We start from the raw sequence: 15330 nt of genomic DNA on the forward strand, positions 1-15330 counted from the left end.
AATACCATATGATTTCACTCATGTGGAATTTAAGAAACAAATGAGCAAAGGGAAAAAAATGAGAGACAAAGCAAGAAACAGACTATTAACTATAGAGAACAAACTGATGGTTACCAGAAAGGAGGGGTGGGGGATGAGTGAAATAGATGATGGAGATTAAGGAGTGCAGTTGTCATGATGAGCACTAGGTGATGTATGGGATTGTTGAATCACTATCTTGTACACCTGAAGCTAATATAACAGTGTGTTAACTAGAATTGAAATCAAAGCTTAAAAAATATATAATGTTTGTCAACCTTGGACATATTTTTGAAGGTATAGAAAAGCTCACTGTGGATAACTTAGAAGGCAGAGTTCCTTGCAGGATGGTTCCAGTCAGGTGTCTAAAATTTTTTTGACTTCACTTTACCATTGGAATAGTTGGGAGTTCTTTTTTATGGGTTTGTACTGGGGTCAAAGTTGAATGTTCAGAGTTAAAGTAGTTGTACCTATTTTTTTCTTCTGTCTTCTTATGCCAGGGATTTGAACTACAATATTAATTAATAAGCTCCCTCTTACACCCAAAAGGATAATTTTGAAGAGAAATGGAATATATCCAATCTCTTGAATGCACTGAAAAGTGGTGGTTGTTGCTTAGAAGGCTTTTGGTTAGTAGCTTTTAGAGTTGTTACTCTGTGGTTTGTTTTGAAATTGCTGTCTCTACAGTGATCAGTAGGTCTCATACTAGCCTCACATGTGCTCCACAGCTCACAGTTTTTAAATAAGCTGCCAAAAGAGAGAGGTTCTTTCGGTTTCCGTGGTTCGTACTAGACACAGAGCCAAATGCACCAGATGAAAGGAAGCAGAGTTTTCCTGGTGAAAACAGAAGGATTTGACTTACATATAGCTGACCACTTTCTGGAATGCTGAGGAAAATGATTACTTACATTGCCTGAATTTATTAATCTGGTTTTTTTCATTTATAAAGTATTAGTTGCAAAGGAGGACACTGCTGATGTACCCCTTACCACACTTACTGCAATAGGGAAGTCATTAAATTCCTTTTCAAGAACAGAAAACTATTTCCTAGGTTCTGATAAAGCAAGGAGTTAAGGTTTCAGATTGAAAGTAGCTTTGATCAAAAGTTGAATTCCATGACACGGCAGACAGAACCTTGGTGTTTATAAATAAGTTTATAAATATGTTTGTGTTTTATCTATAAATAAGTTTGTAGAGTCTTCAGCAGAGCTTTTGGGCTTGCCAGTGAGGTCTGAGCATTGCTTACCCTGAGCAGACGAGGAGCCTGCTCAGAAAATCCAGGATGGTAAATTAATGAGATTATCAAATAGATGACCAAACAGATATCCTGGGTGATATCTTTTATATGTATGAGAAATAAGTTAGGAACAGCATGTAGTTCACTTTGCCTTGAAAGCTCTTGGGCAGTGTGTTCCAGCATGTTTGCGAGGCAGGCCTCTGTGGTCATTTTGTCTGTATGAAATGCAAATTAGTTTGCGACATCAGCCTCATAAAGTAACTGGCATATCCAAACAATATGCTGCCTAACCTAGCATCTGGGTCAGAAGCTGTTTTTTTCCCTTGGGGCAGGTGCTTTTGGGAATTACTGCTTTCTGATGCCAGGAATCAACTCCGTGGTAGTATCTTCCAGATCACATTAGAATTGTGGTTCACACAAGCATGGTTTCTTAACTTGAGTGTCAGCCTCACCTGGGAACTTGCAAGAAATCAAACTAGTAAGGCTCTACCGTGGACCTTCTGAATCGGAAACTCTGGGGTGGAGCCCAGCAATCTGTGTTACCCATCCCTCCAGGAAACATTAAAGTTTGAGAATCCCTGCACTAAATTAATGACCTGGTCTGTCCAAGAAGCCTCAGATAGAAAAAAGCCTTAGAGAAAAATAATCTCAAAACCAAATTTACACCTTTGATGCTTCTGCTTTAATTAGAAAGGGACGCTGTTTTTTGTGTCTATTGATTCAGTAATACTTTGCAGTAAATTTGACTCATTATTTGTGACAGAAGATATTATAAAATAAATGTATAGTTTTTTTTTTCTTTTTTTAATTGAGATAAAATTCACATAATGGAATTAACACCCATTTTAAAGTGTACAATTCAGGGGCAGTTAGTGCATTCACTGTGTTGTGCAATCCTCTCTAGTTCCAAGACATTTCCATCATTCCAGAGGGAAATTCAGTACACATTAAGCAGTCAGTGTGTGTTCTCCCCTTCCCCCAGACCCTGGCAATCTCTAGTCTGCATTCTGTCTCTGTGGATTTCTCTATTCTGAATGTTTCTTATAAGCAGAATCCTACAACATATGACCTTTTGTGTCTGGTTTCTTTCACTTAGCATGATATTTTTGAGGTTCATCTACACTGTAGTATTTATCAATCAATACTTCACTCCTTTTTATGGCTGCATGATGTCCCATTGTATGGACAGACCACATTTTGTTTATCCACTTGTCTGTTGATGGACATTTGGGTTGTTTTCACTTTTTGGCTGTGGTGAATAGTGTTGCTATTTGTGTACAAGTATTCGTTTGAATTCTTCTAGTTCTTTCAAATTTTGGGGGGTGTATATCTAAGAGTGGAATCCTGTGTTTAACTTTTGGAGGAACTACTGCCTTTTTTTCATAACAGCTACACTATTTTTACCTTCCCACCAGCAATATAGCAGTAGATGAGGGTTCCAGTTTTTCCAAATTTTGACAAAATTTATTTTCCTTTTTTTTTTTTTTTTTTTGATGAAGGCTGTCCAGATGAATGTGAAGTATGCTCTCGTTGTGATTCTTACTTGTATTTCCCTAATTCCTAATGATGTGGAGCATCTTTCCATGTGCCTATTGGCTGTCTGTCTTTTTTGGAGAAATGTCTACTCAGGTCTTGTGCCCATTTTTCATTGGGTTGTTTTCTTTCTGTTGTTGAGTTACAAGAAGTCTTTATGGGGAATCTGGATCTAGGCCAGAATCCTATGTGCGATCTTTCACGCCTGCCTATAGGCAGTTCTAAGACTTTGTCTGGCAGGCTCCTTTGGGAAGCTGCCTTCCCCATACCAGATTGGGTATACTCTCTTCTAGAAGAGTGTACTGCACTCTTCTAGAGACAGCTGTGGGCAATGCTCAGACCGCCTCCCCGTGAGCCTCCACGCATGTCTGCATTCCTAGCCTGGGCAGTTTTCATTTGGAGGCCACCTTATTGGGGACGTTGGCTGAGGCACCTCTCAGGCACTTCAGCTGCGACTTTTGGAAGCCTTGGCTGAGGTATTTTTCCCCATTCTGACTCCATGCTTTCCTACTCCTCACTCTTCTCCTTTGCTATGTTTTGAATGTTTGTATCCTCCCACTCCCTAAAATTCATATGTTGAAATCCTATTGCCCAATGTAATCTTCTTAGAAGGTGGGGCCTTTGGGAGGTGATTAGGTCATGAGGGTAGAGCCCTGATGAATAGGATTAATGCTCTTCTAAAAGAGGGCTCTCACCAGAATGTGACCATACTGGTGGCTTGATCTTGGATTTCCAGCCACCAGAACTGTGAGAAATAAATCTCTGTTGTCTCTAAACCACCCAGTCTGTGGTGTTTTGTTACAGCAGCCTGAATGAACTGAGACCTCCACCCTCCCTGCCCCTTAGCCCCATGGGTCCGTGAACAGGCAGGAGCCTTAGTTTAGGGATCCTTAGCAGCAGTGAGATGGTAGCCCCTGTCTGCCCTGCGTATCATCTGACCCTCACCCAGTGCCATTCTACGAGAAAAAATGGAGTACTAGGGAGCTGGCACCTTTAATTTTGTCTCTGATTTGCAGTGTTGCAGTAAGTGAATAATGTTGATTTTACTTTCAGTTTGGCTCATTGTCTTCATTAACCACCTTGGCACCTGGCAGCCTGACATGTCACCCGTTCTGAGTACTAGACCCTATCAGATGTATAATTTGCAACTATTTTCTCCCATTCCGTACATTGTCTTTTCACTTTTTTGATAGTGTCCTTTGACACACACACGTTTTTAACTTGATGAAGTGTGTTTTTTCTTGTGTTGCTTAGGCTTTTGGCATCATACCTAAGAATCCATTGCCAAAGCTAAGGTCATGAAGATTTACCCCAATGTGTTTTTCTTAGAATTTTATAGTTTTAGCTCTTACAGTTAGGTCACTGATGCATTTTTGAGTTAATTTTTGTATATGTTGTGAGGTAAGGGTCTGACTTCATTTGCATCTGGATGTCAAGTTGTGCTAGCACCAAATGTTGAAGAGACCATTTTTCCCACTGAATGTTCTTGGCACCCTTGTTGAAAATCAGTCAACCATGTAGGTGAGATTTATTTCTGGACTTTATTTCTGTTCCATTGGTCTGTATGTCTGTCTTTATGCCAGTGCCACTGTTTTGATTAAAGTTGCTTTATGGGGCGCCTGGGTGGCTCAGTTGGTTGAACGGCCGACTTCAGCTCAGGTCATGATCTCACAGCTCGTGAGTTTGAGCCCTGTGTCGGGCTCTGTGCGGATGGCTCAGAGCCTGGAGCCTGCTTCGGATTCTGTGTCTCCCTCTGTCTCTACCCCTCTCCTGCTTGCACTCTCTGTCTCTCTCTCTCTCTCTCTCAAAAATAAACATTAAAAGAAAATTTTTCTTAAAGTTGCTTTGTATTGAGTTTTCAAAATTGGGAAGAGTGAGTCCTCTGAACATTGTTTTTCTTTTTCAGGATTTGACTATTTGGGGTCCCTTGCAATTCTGTGTGAATATTAGGATCAGTTTTTGCAAAAAAAATATTATTGGGACTTTGATAGGGATTGCATTGGCCATGTAGATTGCTTTCGGGAGTTATTATCATTGTCCTCCAATCCATAAACATGGGATGCCACTAATTTAGGTCTTTAATTTCTTTTGGCAATGTTTTGTGTTTTTTAGAGTTTACAAGTTTGTGCTTCTTCAATTAAACTTATTTCTGAGTATTTTAATCTTTTTCATGCTATTATAAATGGAATTGTTTTCCTAATTTCCTTTCCTTTTCTTTTTAAATTTTGTTTATTTTATTTTGAGAGAGTGCAGGCAAGCAGGGGAGGTGGAGAATGGGACAGAGAGAGAGAATCCCAAGCAGATTCCACACTGTCAGCACAGAGCCCCACATGGGGCTCGATCTCATGACTGTGAGATTATGAACTGAGCCAAAATCAAGAGTTTGACGCTTAACCAACTGTGCCACCCAGGCACCCTCATTTCCTCTTCTAATTGTTCATTTCTAGTATATAGAATTAACAACTGATTTTTTTGTGTGTTGATCTTTTATTTTGCAACTTTACTGAATTAATTTATAAGTTCTAACAGTTATTTTGTGGATTCTTTAGGATCTGTAAATAGAGAATTTCACTTCTTTGTTTACAGTTTGTATGCTTATGATTTGTTTTTGTGCCTAATTGTGCTCCTAGAACTTCCAGTACAGTGTTGAATAGGAGTGGTGAACATGGGCGTCCTTGTCTTATTGCCGATTTTAGGGAAAAGCTTTTAGTATTTCACCATTGAATATGAGGTTAGCTATCATATACTGTTTTTATTTGTTTTTATTATTATTTTTTAGAGCATCCACAAGAGCGGGGTAAAGGAGCGAAGGGAGGGAGGGAGAGAGAGAGAGAGAGAGAGAGAGAGAGAGATAGTGATAGTGATAGTGAGAGAGAATCTTAAGCAGGCTCCGTGCTTAGCACAGAGCCTGATGCGACTCGATCCCACCATCCTGGGATCATGACAGGAGCTGAAATCAAGAGTTGCACGTTCAACCGACTGAGCCACCCGGGCCCTGTACTGTTTTTATATTAGCATTACATTGTATTCCACTTTTCTTTCATTTGAGATACATACAGCAAATAAATAGAAAAGTTCATAGAGCTGTAAAACATATCCATTGTAGACTTTCTTCTTGTACCTAGAAAGAATTTTAGAAAAATTGCATCCAATATTGTAATTAGATCACTGAAGTTCGCTACTGCCATGCTGTTTTGACCAAATTAGCCATGGAAATGAATCAAATAACCACTGAAAATATTTTTAAATTGATTTGATTGAATTTCCAGTTTATTTTGACCTATCTGAGATTTGGTCAAAGCAAGTTGGATACTATGATAGGACAATTTAGAGAAATAGAAGTTTTGCAAAAATCTCATGAGCAATATAGAATCACAAAACTAGAAGCAACCTCCAGTCTTGATCTCTGTTCCAGAACCTATTAGGAGTTGGGATTGTTTAGTTTGCAAAAGAGAAATAGGATCACTACAAGGGACATAAAATATTTGTGCTATTAGATAATGACTTTTTTTTTTTTTAAACTTAGGCCACTCAGGTCAGAAAATGGAGGTTTTTTTAGGCCTAGTGTAAAGGAAGAACTTCCTAGAAATTAAGAGCAAATATGAAATGGGCTACCTTTCATGATTGTGAGCATTGTCACAACTTGGTGAAAGCTAACATGATATGACTCACAGAAATGCTGCAGAATGGCACAGAAAGGTGTTAAGGTGCCCCCACATCTGTTATTCTGCCCTTCTCCATAAGCCCTCGGAAAAAGGAACTTAAGAATTCCTATCATAATATAGGAAAAACACGTGGTACTTTTGCTTACTGATAAGCAATGACAGCTCACTGCAGCAGAGAGAGTCTGTAAGGTGATAATCCACAGAAAGCTGACCCACAGAGATGAAGAAGATCAAAAGAGGAGACAGCTCCCCTCTTAACTGTGAGAGGAGGGGAAAGAAGACAAGAGACACGACTAGATTCAAAGTCTAGTTATTAAAGGAGTGTTTCCCCCCACCCCCCAAATGTGGAATAAATCACCAAGAGCAGGAATGGGGCCTGCCATTTTTGTTTCATTTTTAAGTTTATGAGAAAACATTTACATCTCTCCTCTTTTGGGATCTCTTAGGCTCTTCCAGAAATCATCTTCTGAGTAGTTGTGAAGAATTGAAAGCAACACAACTCTAATTTTAAGCACTGTAAATATAGGAAACAGGACTAGAGTAACACAAAACCAAAAGTCAGGTTTTAGTCAGTGTCAGAGAAACCACACATCTTGAGGAAGTGAGGCTGCTCAGAATGTGGGGTGTTTACTTGTGCCATCCCTACTCCCTCTCATCCTAATCCCTGAGTTCCAGCTGACTTCTTTTTCCTTTGTATCCTACATCAAGGGATCCATGGGGCAGGGGGACAGTGCAGGGAGGTGGCTAGTGGTCCTCCCCAACACCATGGAGATGGCCCAGAGATGATCTTAGAAGCCAAGGAAGTAATAACAGTGTAATTTACACTTAAAAACCCGTCCTTTCTCAAACACCTAATGTGCCAGATGCTTGCTAGATGCCGGATATTCTTCGTGAGCTTCTATAGACCATCTCCCAGTAGATTTAAATAGTTTTGCACGACCCTAGACACCAGATGTAATGGATTGGTGCTCTGATGACTTACAGATCCCACAGTTTGTGAGCCCAAGTCAGCTAATGACAGACCAGCTGGGCTTAGTCTGAAGTAAAATTTTGAGTCAGCCATTACTCCCTGTGTTCCATCGCTGCTTGAGAGTGATTAGTTAATATCCATTTGTTAGTTTCGCAGTTCTTTTTAAGAGTTGAAGCTCTGAAAATATATATAATAAAAATAAATAAAATAGAGAGTTGAAGCTCTGTCAATTTCCCATTGCTGCTCCATTACATCTCGTAGTATCCTCCAGGCTACCTGTTCTTTAATTCTCAAACCAAATAAGACAAAGATGTGTGATCTAGGCTCTAGCACTGCTTTACCCTTTGGATTAGAACCCTGGAACATCACTCCATCTCCTGCTGGGAGAATCCTTCAGAGACCATACTAAGGACTATTTTTTTTTTTTTTAATCAGTAAAGTTTTTTTTGTTGTTGTTGGTTTTTTTGTTGTTGTTTTTTTCAATTTATGAAGTTTATTGTCAAATTGGTTTCCAAGGACTATTTTTCGGCATCCGACTGCGCTTGTTGGCAGCAGGTCTGCCATAGGAACCCTTACTCCTGAATTCTAGGAATTGTACCAAGCTCGCCATGTTGGCTGTCTGAGAATCTGTGCTACTACTGTGTGCTTATCTTCTCATGTTGTTTTGTCTGTGCTAAGAAACTATAACTCTCTTGGTATTTTAATCTTTCAACTATCAAAGAATGTATTTCAAATCCATGTTAACCTGTCGTGTCAAGATTTTTTCATCTATCTGACTAGCCGTCTTGCAGTGATTTAACATTTCTTTATCCTCTAGGGAAAAGTTAACCATTGGATGCCGCCAGCTGGTCGAGATGGAAAATTCCATGCAGCAGTGCAATGCATCTGTCTATATGGAGGCCAAAAACAGGGGATGGTGTGAGGACATGCTTAACTATAGGACCTAAATCCTGATTTATAACTTAAAAGGAATGGCATTTGTCTTCAGGAACAATAGAGTGGCTATCAACCTTTTGAGTCAAACACAAGTCTTGTAAAAAAAAAAAAAAAATGTCTCATAGGTGCAAGAGGGTGATTGCTTATTGTTGAAAATCTCATTGAGGTTCTAAAAAGCCTAATGCATCCAATGTGGGATAAACTGTGTACTCAACTCATTGCAGTTGACAATACCTCCCTACCTCTACTCCTGACACTGAGCCAATCTGTCTAAAGAAGGGAGAGCTGTCTTTTTTAATCTCTTAGGGCAGGAGCCACTTTGGCATCTGTGGAAGGCCCAGGGGCACAACATTAGCATCTCTCTCAACCCTAAACAGGAGTACATGGCCAGAAACACTTCCAAACCCCAAGAAAGAAATAGGACAATTAGGACATGGCCATGCTCACCATGCTCCACAAATGAAATCTTACCCTGGGCTGTTTTATGATCACACTATCTTCCATTTAGACCTGGTGAACGTAACATACATCCCTTCCACTTCCCCCAAGGTGATAAAAGTAGAATTTTGACTTCAGCTCCTGCTTACTATATAGTTTCTTTTCTTCTACCCTAGGTTTGTCACTTTTCAGTGCACTTCTAATGGAAAAAGCAGAGGAGACCCCTATAACAGACTTCCCTTAAATGTGAAGAGGCATGGATTTATGGGATTAGGTGGCAGTGACTAACGTTTGCCCCTAGCTAAACCAAGTGTTTAATCAACTTATTTAGTTATACATTGGAAATCCTTGTTTAGTATATTATGCTTTTGTTAATACATTAGATTAAATCTAATTTGGTATTCTATGATAAATGTTAATTTATTTTTTACAAAAAAGCAATAAATTTTATTTTTAGTAAGGTTTTGCTTTTCATTTTACTTCCAAATTGTGTTTCTTGAACTGTGTACAAGGTATGATGATAAAAGTGACCCTCTCCCAATACAAGAGAATCTATGCCGGAATTCTCAGTGTCAATCTGTGCAGGGCCCCGCCGAGCTTTATGTTTGCATAGGAAGCCACAGCTCTACCTAGGGCTCAAATGCCATCAGGAATATGAGCCGAGCCCCGTGGAATGAGAAGCTTCCAGAGGATCTCTGCTCTCTTTCCTTTTCTTCCTGGAGGAGCCAGAAAAGCATCGCCCTCCCCACCCCTCCAGGTTTTTTTTTTTTTTGTTTTTTTTTCAGATTTTTATCCTTCAACTGCTTCTGGTTTGTTACTGGGTTTTGGTTCTGCTTTGTAAACTCCCTCTCCTCTTCCCTCTTTTTATTTAAAAAAATTTTTTTTTTGTTTTTGTTTGAGAAACAGCATGAGCAGGGGAGGGGCAGAGAGAGAGAAGGAATCCAAGCAGACTCTGCGCTGTCAGCACAGAGTCCAAGGTGGGGCTTGAACTCATGAACGGTGAGATCATGACCTGAGCCAAAGTCAGACGGTTAACCGACTGAGCCACCCAGGCGCCCCTCCCCCACTTATCTTTTTAACATAGGTCGTGATCTTTAGGAAATTTCACTCCTGTCACCTGTGTGCTTCCACACATTTCACCTTTTAAAAAAAGTTTGAGGGGCGCTTGGGTGGCACAGTTGGTAAAACGTCCGACTTTGGCTCAGGTCAGGATCTCAACTTTGTGGGTTCTAGCCCTGCATCAGGCTCTGTGTGGACAGCTTGGAGCCTAGAGCCTGCTTTGGATTCTGTGGCTCTCTGCCCCTCCCCTGCGTGCACTCTCCCTCTCAAAAATAACATTTTTAAAATGCTAAAAAATAAAAATAAAAAAATAAAAGTTTGGGGGGGTGGAGGGAGGGGCAGAGAGAGAGAGACAGGAAAGATTCCCAAGCAGGCTCTGTGCTGGAAGTGCAGAGCCCAAGGCAAGGCTTGAACCCATGAACCATGAGATCATGACCTGACCTGAAACCAAGAGTTGGACGTTGACTGAGCCACCCAGGTGCCCCTACACATTTCACTCTTATGCATGTAGACTTTATCTTAGTCTGTGTCTTTTACAGTGTACATTAATTTGTCAATTACTTCAACCTTTTTCATTTTTTATTTTGAGATGTGAAGATGTTCTGACTTTCTAGTCTTCTTTCTTTTGATTTATAAACTTTCTTTTAAAAATGTTTAATGTTTTTTTAAAATGTTAGGTTTTTCTTTGTTGCTGTATTTTCTAATCTTAATTTTATACTTTCTAATAGTCCAATGCAGGAGGTGAGGGATCCCTTTCCCCCACCCTCTACTCGTTTTCTGGGTCCCCCACTCTGGATTGAAATAACTCAGCTGACAGAAGGATCATAAGCTCCACCTTGTAGAACACATTTGTTTTAATGAAAGAATTATTAGATCCTTATGAGAGGAACTTACAGTTCTAAAATCTCCATTCTTCAATATGTATGGCTATCATATTTTGGGCGGAAGCCATCATATGTATGCCAGTAGGAACAAATGAGCAAAGTCACACCAGGGAAAGGGCTCCCTTGGCCTTAGGAGTTGGTGATAACTTCATGAGGGCCATCCAGGAGTATTATTCCAGCAAAGTTATGGGCACTATCTTACATTAGTAGACTTTTCCAGCTTACTGTTACAAAACAGAATCTACTTCTTTCCCGAGAGGACTAGGGAGGACCCTTTGGGTGTAGCCACCCCAGCAATTCCAGCATTCTGGGCCAAAGGAATGCTGGTTCTAAGAATTGGGGCTGGGGGCTCCTGGATGGCTCAGTTAAGCATCCAACTTCACCTCAAGTCATGATCTCACAGTTCCTGGGTTCGAGCCCTGCATGGGGCTCTGTGCTGACAGCTCAGAGCCTGGAGCCTGCTTCAGATTCTGTGTTTCCCTTTCTTTCTCTCTGTCCCTCCCTCACTCATGCTGTCTCTTTCAAAAATAAACATTAAAAAAAAAAAATTTTTTTTTGAAGAATTGGCTTCTGTTGTGCCCCACTGGGAATGTTAGGACCTGTAGTAGGCAATTGGGACTGCACAGACTAGAATTTAACAGATGAATTTCACTTTCCCATTTTGGACTTTGTCACCTGAAAGACAGGGGACATAAAGCTCATTTACTTTATCTTTTGACCATCACCTTGAGAGAGAACAGAAGTCTTTTTACCTTTTCAGGGTTGATCCAGGTTTATTTAGATGGTGTCTTGGTTGGAGCCTAGGTCACTGTTCATACTCCTTTTGACAGCTCCACCCCAGCCCACCTATCTGTTGGAGATCCCCCCCCCCCACCTTTTTTTAACATTTAATTTGAGAGAGAGAGAGAGAGCACGCGAGCACGCGCGCACACCAGCATGTGAGTCTGGGAGGGTAGAGAGAATCTCAAGCAGGCCCTGAGCTGTCAGCCCAGAGCCTGATGTTGGCTCAACCTCACCAGCTGTGAGATCATGACTTGAGCCTAAAACAGGAGCTGGACACTTAACTGAGACACCCAGGCACCCCTTGGAGCCCTTTTCAAGTCTACTTTTTTCATTCCATGAGGATGAATTTACCTCTTCTTTAAGAAATAGATTTCACTTTTGAATAATCAAACACATCTTCCACTCTCAGGAAGTGATGCCACCCAAAGCCCTTTGCTGATTTAGACAGGCCAATCAGCCTCCCAATTTACGGCTCTTTGGCTATCCTGCCAAAAAAACCCACTCCAGTGAAAACAACCCCAGTTATCAGCTATGAAACTGGAAGGTGAGGTGGTAGACACCCAGACCCCAGCTAGTTGTTTGGCTCAGTTCCGCTAACTCAAACTGGTGTTAACATCCTATTCTTTAGGAGTTCTAATCTTTACTTAGCTTCTGCAACTCTACTGTAGACTGATGGTCATGGGCTAAACTACATTAGGTTTGTATATAATCCTTGCCAGTAGAATCAATGGTTCCCTACTGGGATTTCTAGGGAGGTAAAATACAAATCTCTCTTAGTCCCCTTTTTAAAGCCTTTTCTTTTAAAAGGTTTGGCACCCTTTTGGTTAAGCTAGAAAGATAAAACCTTTTTAAGTGCAGTTTTGAGTTTTTTCAGAACAAATAATCACCAGCTCTCGTGCCCTTTTGTAGTCAATTCCCATCCACACCCCAGGAAGCCATTCAGGTGTCTGCTATCGCTGGTTTCCTCTTTTCCAGAATGTTATGTAAATGCCTTGAGGTTGGCTTTTCACTTAGCATAATGCTTCGGGGATGCATCCATGTTGTTTTTAATCAGTACTTCATCTTTTTTATTCCTAGGTAGTATTCCATTGTATGGATGCACCAATTTATACATTCACCAGTTGGAAGGCTATGTTGACTTATTTTTGGTGACTGAATAAAAGCAGCTACATTCACATACAGGTTTGTGTGAACATTTTCATTTCATTTGAATCAGTTCCTAGGAAAGGTGATTACTGTATCACAGGGCATTTAATTTTGTCAGAAACTGTCAAACTTTTCCAAAGTGACCTTACCATTTTGTTAATTCCTCCAGCAGTCTCTCGGCATCCTAACCAGAACTTGGTATTTTTAATAGGTATGTCATTTTGCTTTTTACATTTTCCTACTGATTTATGATAACATCTTTTCATGTTTGTTTTGAAATCCATTTATTTTCTTTGGTGAAGTGTCGTGTTCAAATCTTTTGCCAATTTTTTTTTTTTTTTTTAAAGTTTTGAGTTCTGGGCACCACTTATCAGGCACATTCTTTCAAGCCTGTACCTTTAAAGACTTGGTACCATTTTTGCTTAAGATAGAGACAGCACTTGCTTATTGCAGGAGGTAGATATTACTTTGATTTGGGAGTAACCTTACTAGATACTTGGCCCTGCTAATTACTGGACTAGTTGCATTTGGTAGATGCCTTTCAACATTTTAATACAGCCACTCTCACTCTGAACTTGCTGTAGGTCAGTTCATCTCTGGGTCATTCCCTCATTTCTTTCATTCATCCCAGCTTGGTATTGTGTGTGCCTTTTCTCCAGGCTAAAATTTCTTCCTTTGCTCACTGTGAGCAAATGTGTAGCCATGCACCCAGACATAGGTCCTTCTTAGATTTCCACATGATTATCAACCCTGTACACACTGAGGTTTTTGCTTCTCTCTCAGTCAACCCCCAGTGAGGCATGGAGCTATTAATAGTGAAGTTTAAATATTTTGTGGCCACTATTGCTGGTACTTGTTGCTAAGCATCATTTTACAACTGAGAATGTTCTGGTTTTATTATGAAAGAAACTGGTTCTTCATAGTAATTACTTTTTAACCTACAGAGGATTCAACTTTTTTTCCTTGATTTAAAAAAAAAAATGAATTTGATATTGTGTAAGGTGTACAGCTTACTTTGATACATTTATATATTGCAACATAACTGCCAGCCATGGAGTGATATTTATCACATTACATAATTATAGCATAACATTATCTATATTCATTATACCATGCATTAGGTCAGGTTTATTACTTCTTACAAATTTGTACCCTTAAATACCACCACTCTTCTCTCTACCTCCCTCACCCCTGGTAACCACCATTTTACTTTTTTTTTTTTTTTTTTAACATCTTTAACTTTTTTAGATTCCACATATAAGTGGTATTCATCTAGTACTCATCTTTGACTTATGTTGCTCAGCATAATGGGCTCAAGATCCATCCATGTTGTTGCCAATATTGTTGCCATCTTCCTTTCTCATGTACAGTTTAACTTATTTAACACGTCTCTTGTTTACAGGACCAAATTTGTGTTGTGGCCTTATTAAATATAAAGATTCATACACTGGTGTCTCCTTGTCTTTCTTTATTTTCACCTAGTTAATTTACTGTGTATCTTATGCGTCACTCTACGAAAGACTCAACAAATCCTTTTTTGGAACCAAGTGGGATACAAATAAATGACTAATATTATAGAGACAAAATCTTCTGTGATCTCATACTCTTCCAAAGGCAACTCTGGAGTTGCAGAAATCTCCTCCAGGGACTTTCTGTTACCTACTTCAAGTTTAAGACTTGTACGATCTGGAGAAATCACAGAGTGCACACCCAGAATACTAGACAAGGATTCTAGAACTGCATCGCAATCCCAGATCCAGATTTCCCCCCAAACTGTAAGGAATTCTAAAACATGTTGAATGGATAAGTACATGTGACTAGAACTAGAAGCCAAAAATCAAAACCCTACCTTGAAAGTCACAGTAAAAGTCATACCTGAGTATAACCAACTATTGTGAATTAAAGCAGGTCATTTTAAAATTTTGCTGTTTTAGGAATCTAGTATGTTTTATGTGGTATTACAACTGACCTCAAGGGTAATTATTACCAATGGTATTTCTAAACTACTCCAAAACCCATACTAGTGGTAAAAACTTTATGTTGAGGCTATCCACATTTTCTCCTTCCCTCAAGAAAAGAGGTACCTTTTAGATGCAGATAAATATAAACAACTTGTGATTGAGCACTGTTTTTTTCCCTTTATGGGAGCTTTTTATATTCAAAACATACTTGAAAAACATACTTTTCACCACCAAACTACCTGTTTGGCATTAATAACAGAATACTGGAAAACTCTAACCCAAAATATTGACACATATTTGCTTAATGCCACTTAGGAATTAGCAGGTTACTTAGGAACTGAGAAGTAATTTCAAGGATTTTACTGCTGAATCCTCAACTAAAATTTTATTTCCTTGAACTAAATAAAACATATGCAGATCCATTTAAAAAAATAGTCACCCTGTGAGGCAAATTCAAATCTGCCAACCTAGTTTTAGTCTAGAACCAAACCAGCAACAAATACAGTCAGCAATACAATGCTACCAGGTTAACTTTCACGATGGTTCTTTGTAGAATAAACGAGAGAAATACGGTGTCAGAGTACCAGTGGGAACAATTTTCTTCCTAGCCCAAGTCAGCCACTGGTAATCTTGTCCTAGTTGGCTCATTAGATTCCTGTGTGCTTCTTCATCTTCTTTCAGAAAAAAAAAATCTTACCAT

At 39.6% G+C, this 15330-nt stretch overlaps 1 protein-coding gene across 6 annotated transcripts in view; it reads left to right on the forward strand.

The window, feature by feature from the left end:
• Window positions 1-14116, forward strand: part of SWT1 (SWT1 RNA endoribonuclease homolog) — a 106020-nt gene extending 91904 nt beyond the window's left edge. For 3 of the 6 annotated variants that reach the window (XM_019426881.2, XM_019426902.2, XM_053909186.1), the window contains one exon: window positions 8241-9271. In XM_019426881.2, coding sequence (XP_019282426.1) covers window positions 8241-8370 — 130 coding nt within the window. In that variant the 3' untranslated portion in view covers window positions 8371-9271. Of the gene's footprint in view, window positions 1-8240; window positions 9272-12600 lie in introns of those variants that run through there. The other 3 variants (XR_002074504.2, XR_002074505.2, XM_019426910.2) reach the window with 3 other exon arrangements.
• Window positions 14117-15330: the final 1214 nt, after the last annotated feature.

The sequence above is a fragment of the Panthera pardus genome, unplaced genomic scaffold, assembly GCF_024362965.1.
Source record: "Panthera pardus isolate Hobbes unplaced genomic scaffold, ASM2436296v1 HiC_scaffold_21, whole genome shotgun sequence".
In the NCBI taxonomy this organism is placed as follows: domain Eukaryota; kingdom Metazoa; phylum Chordata; class Mammalia; order Carnivora; family Felidae; genus Panthera; species Panthera pardus.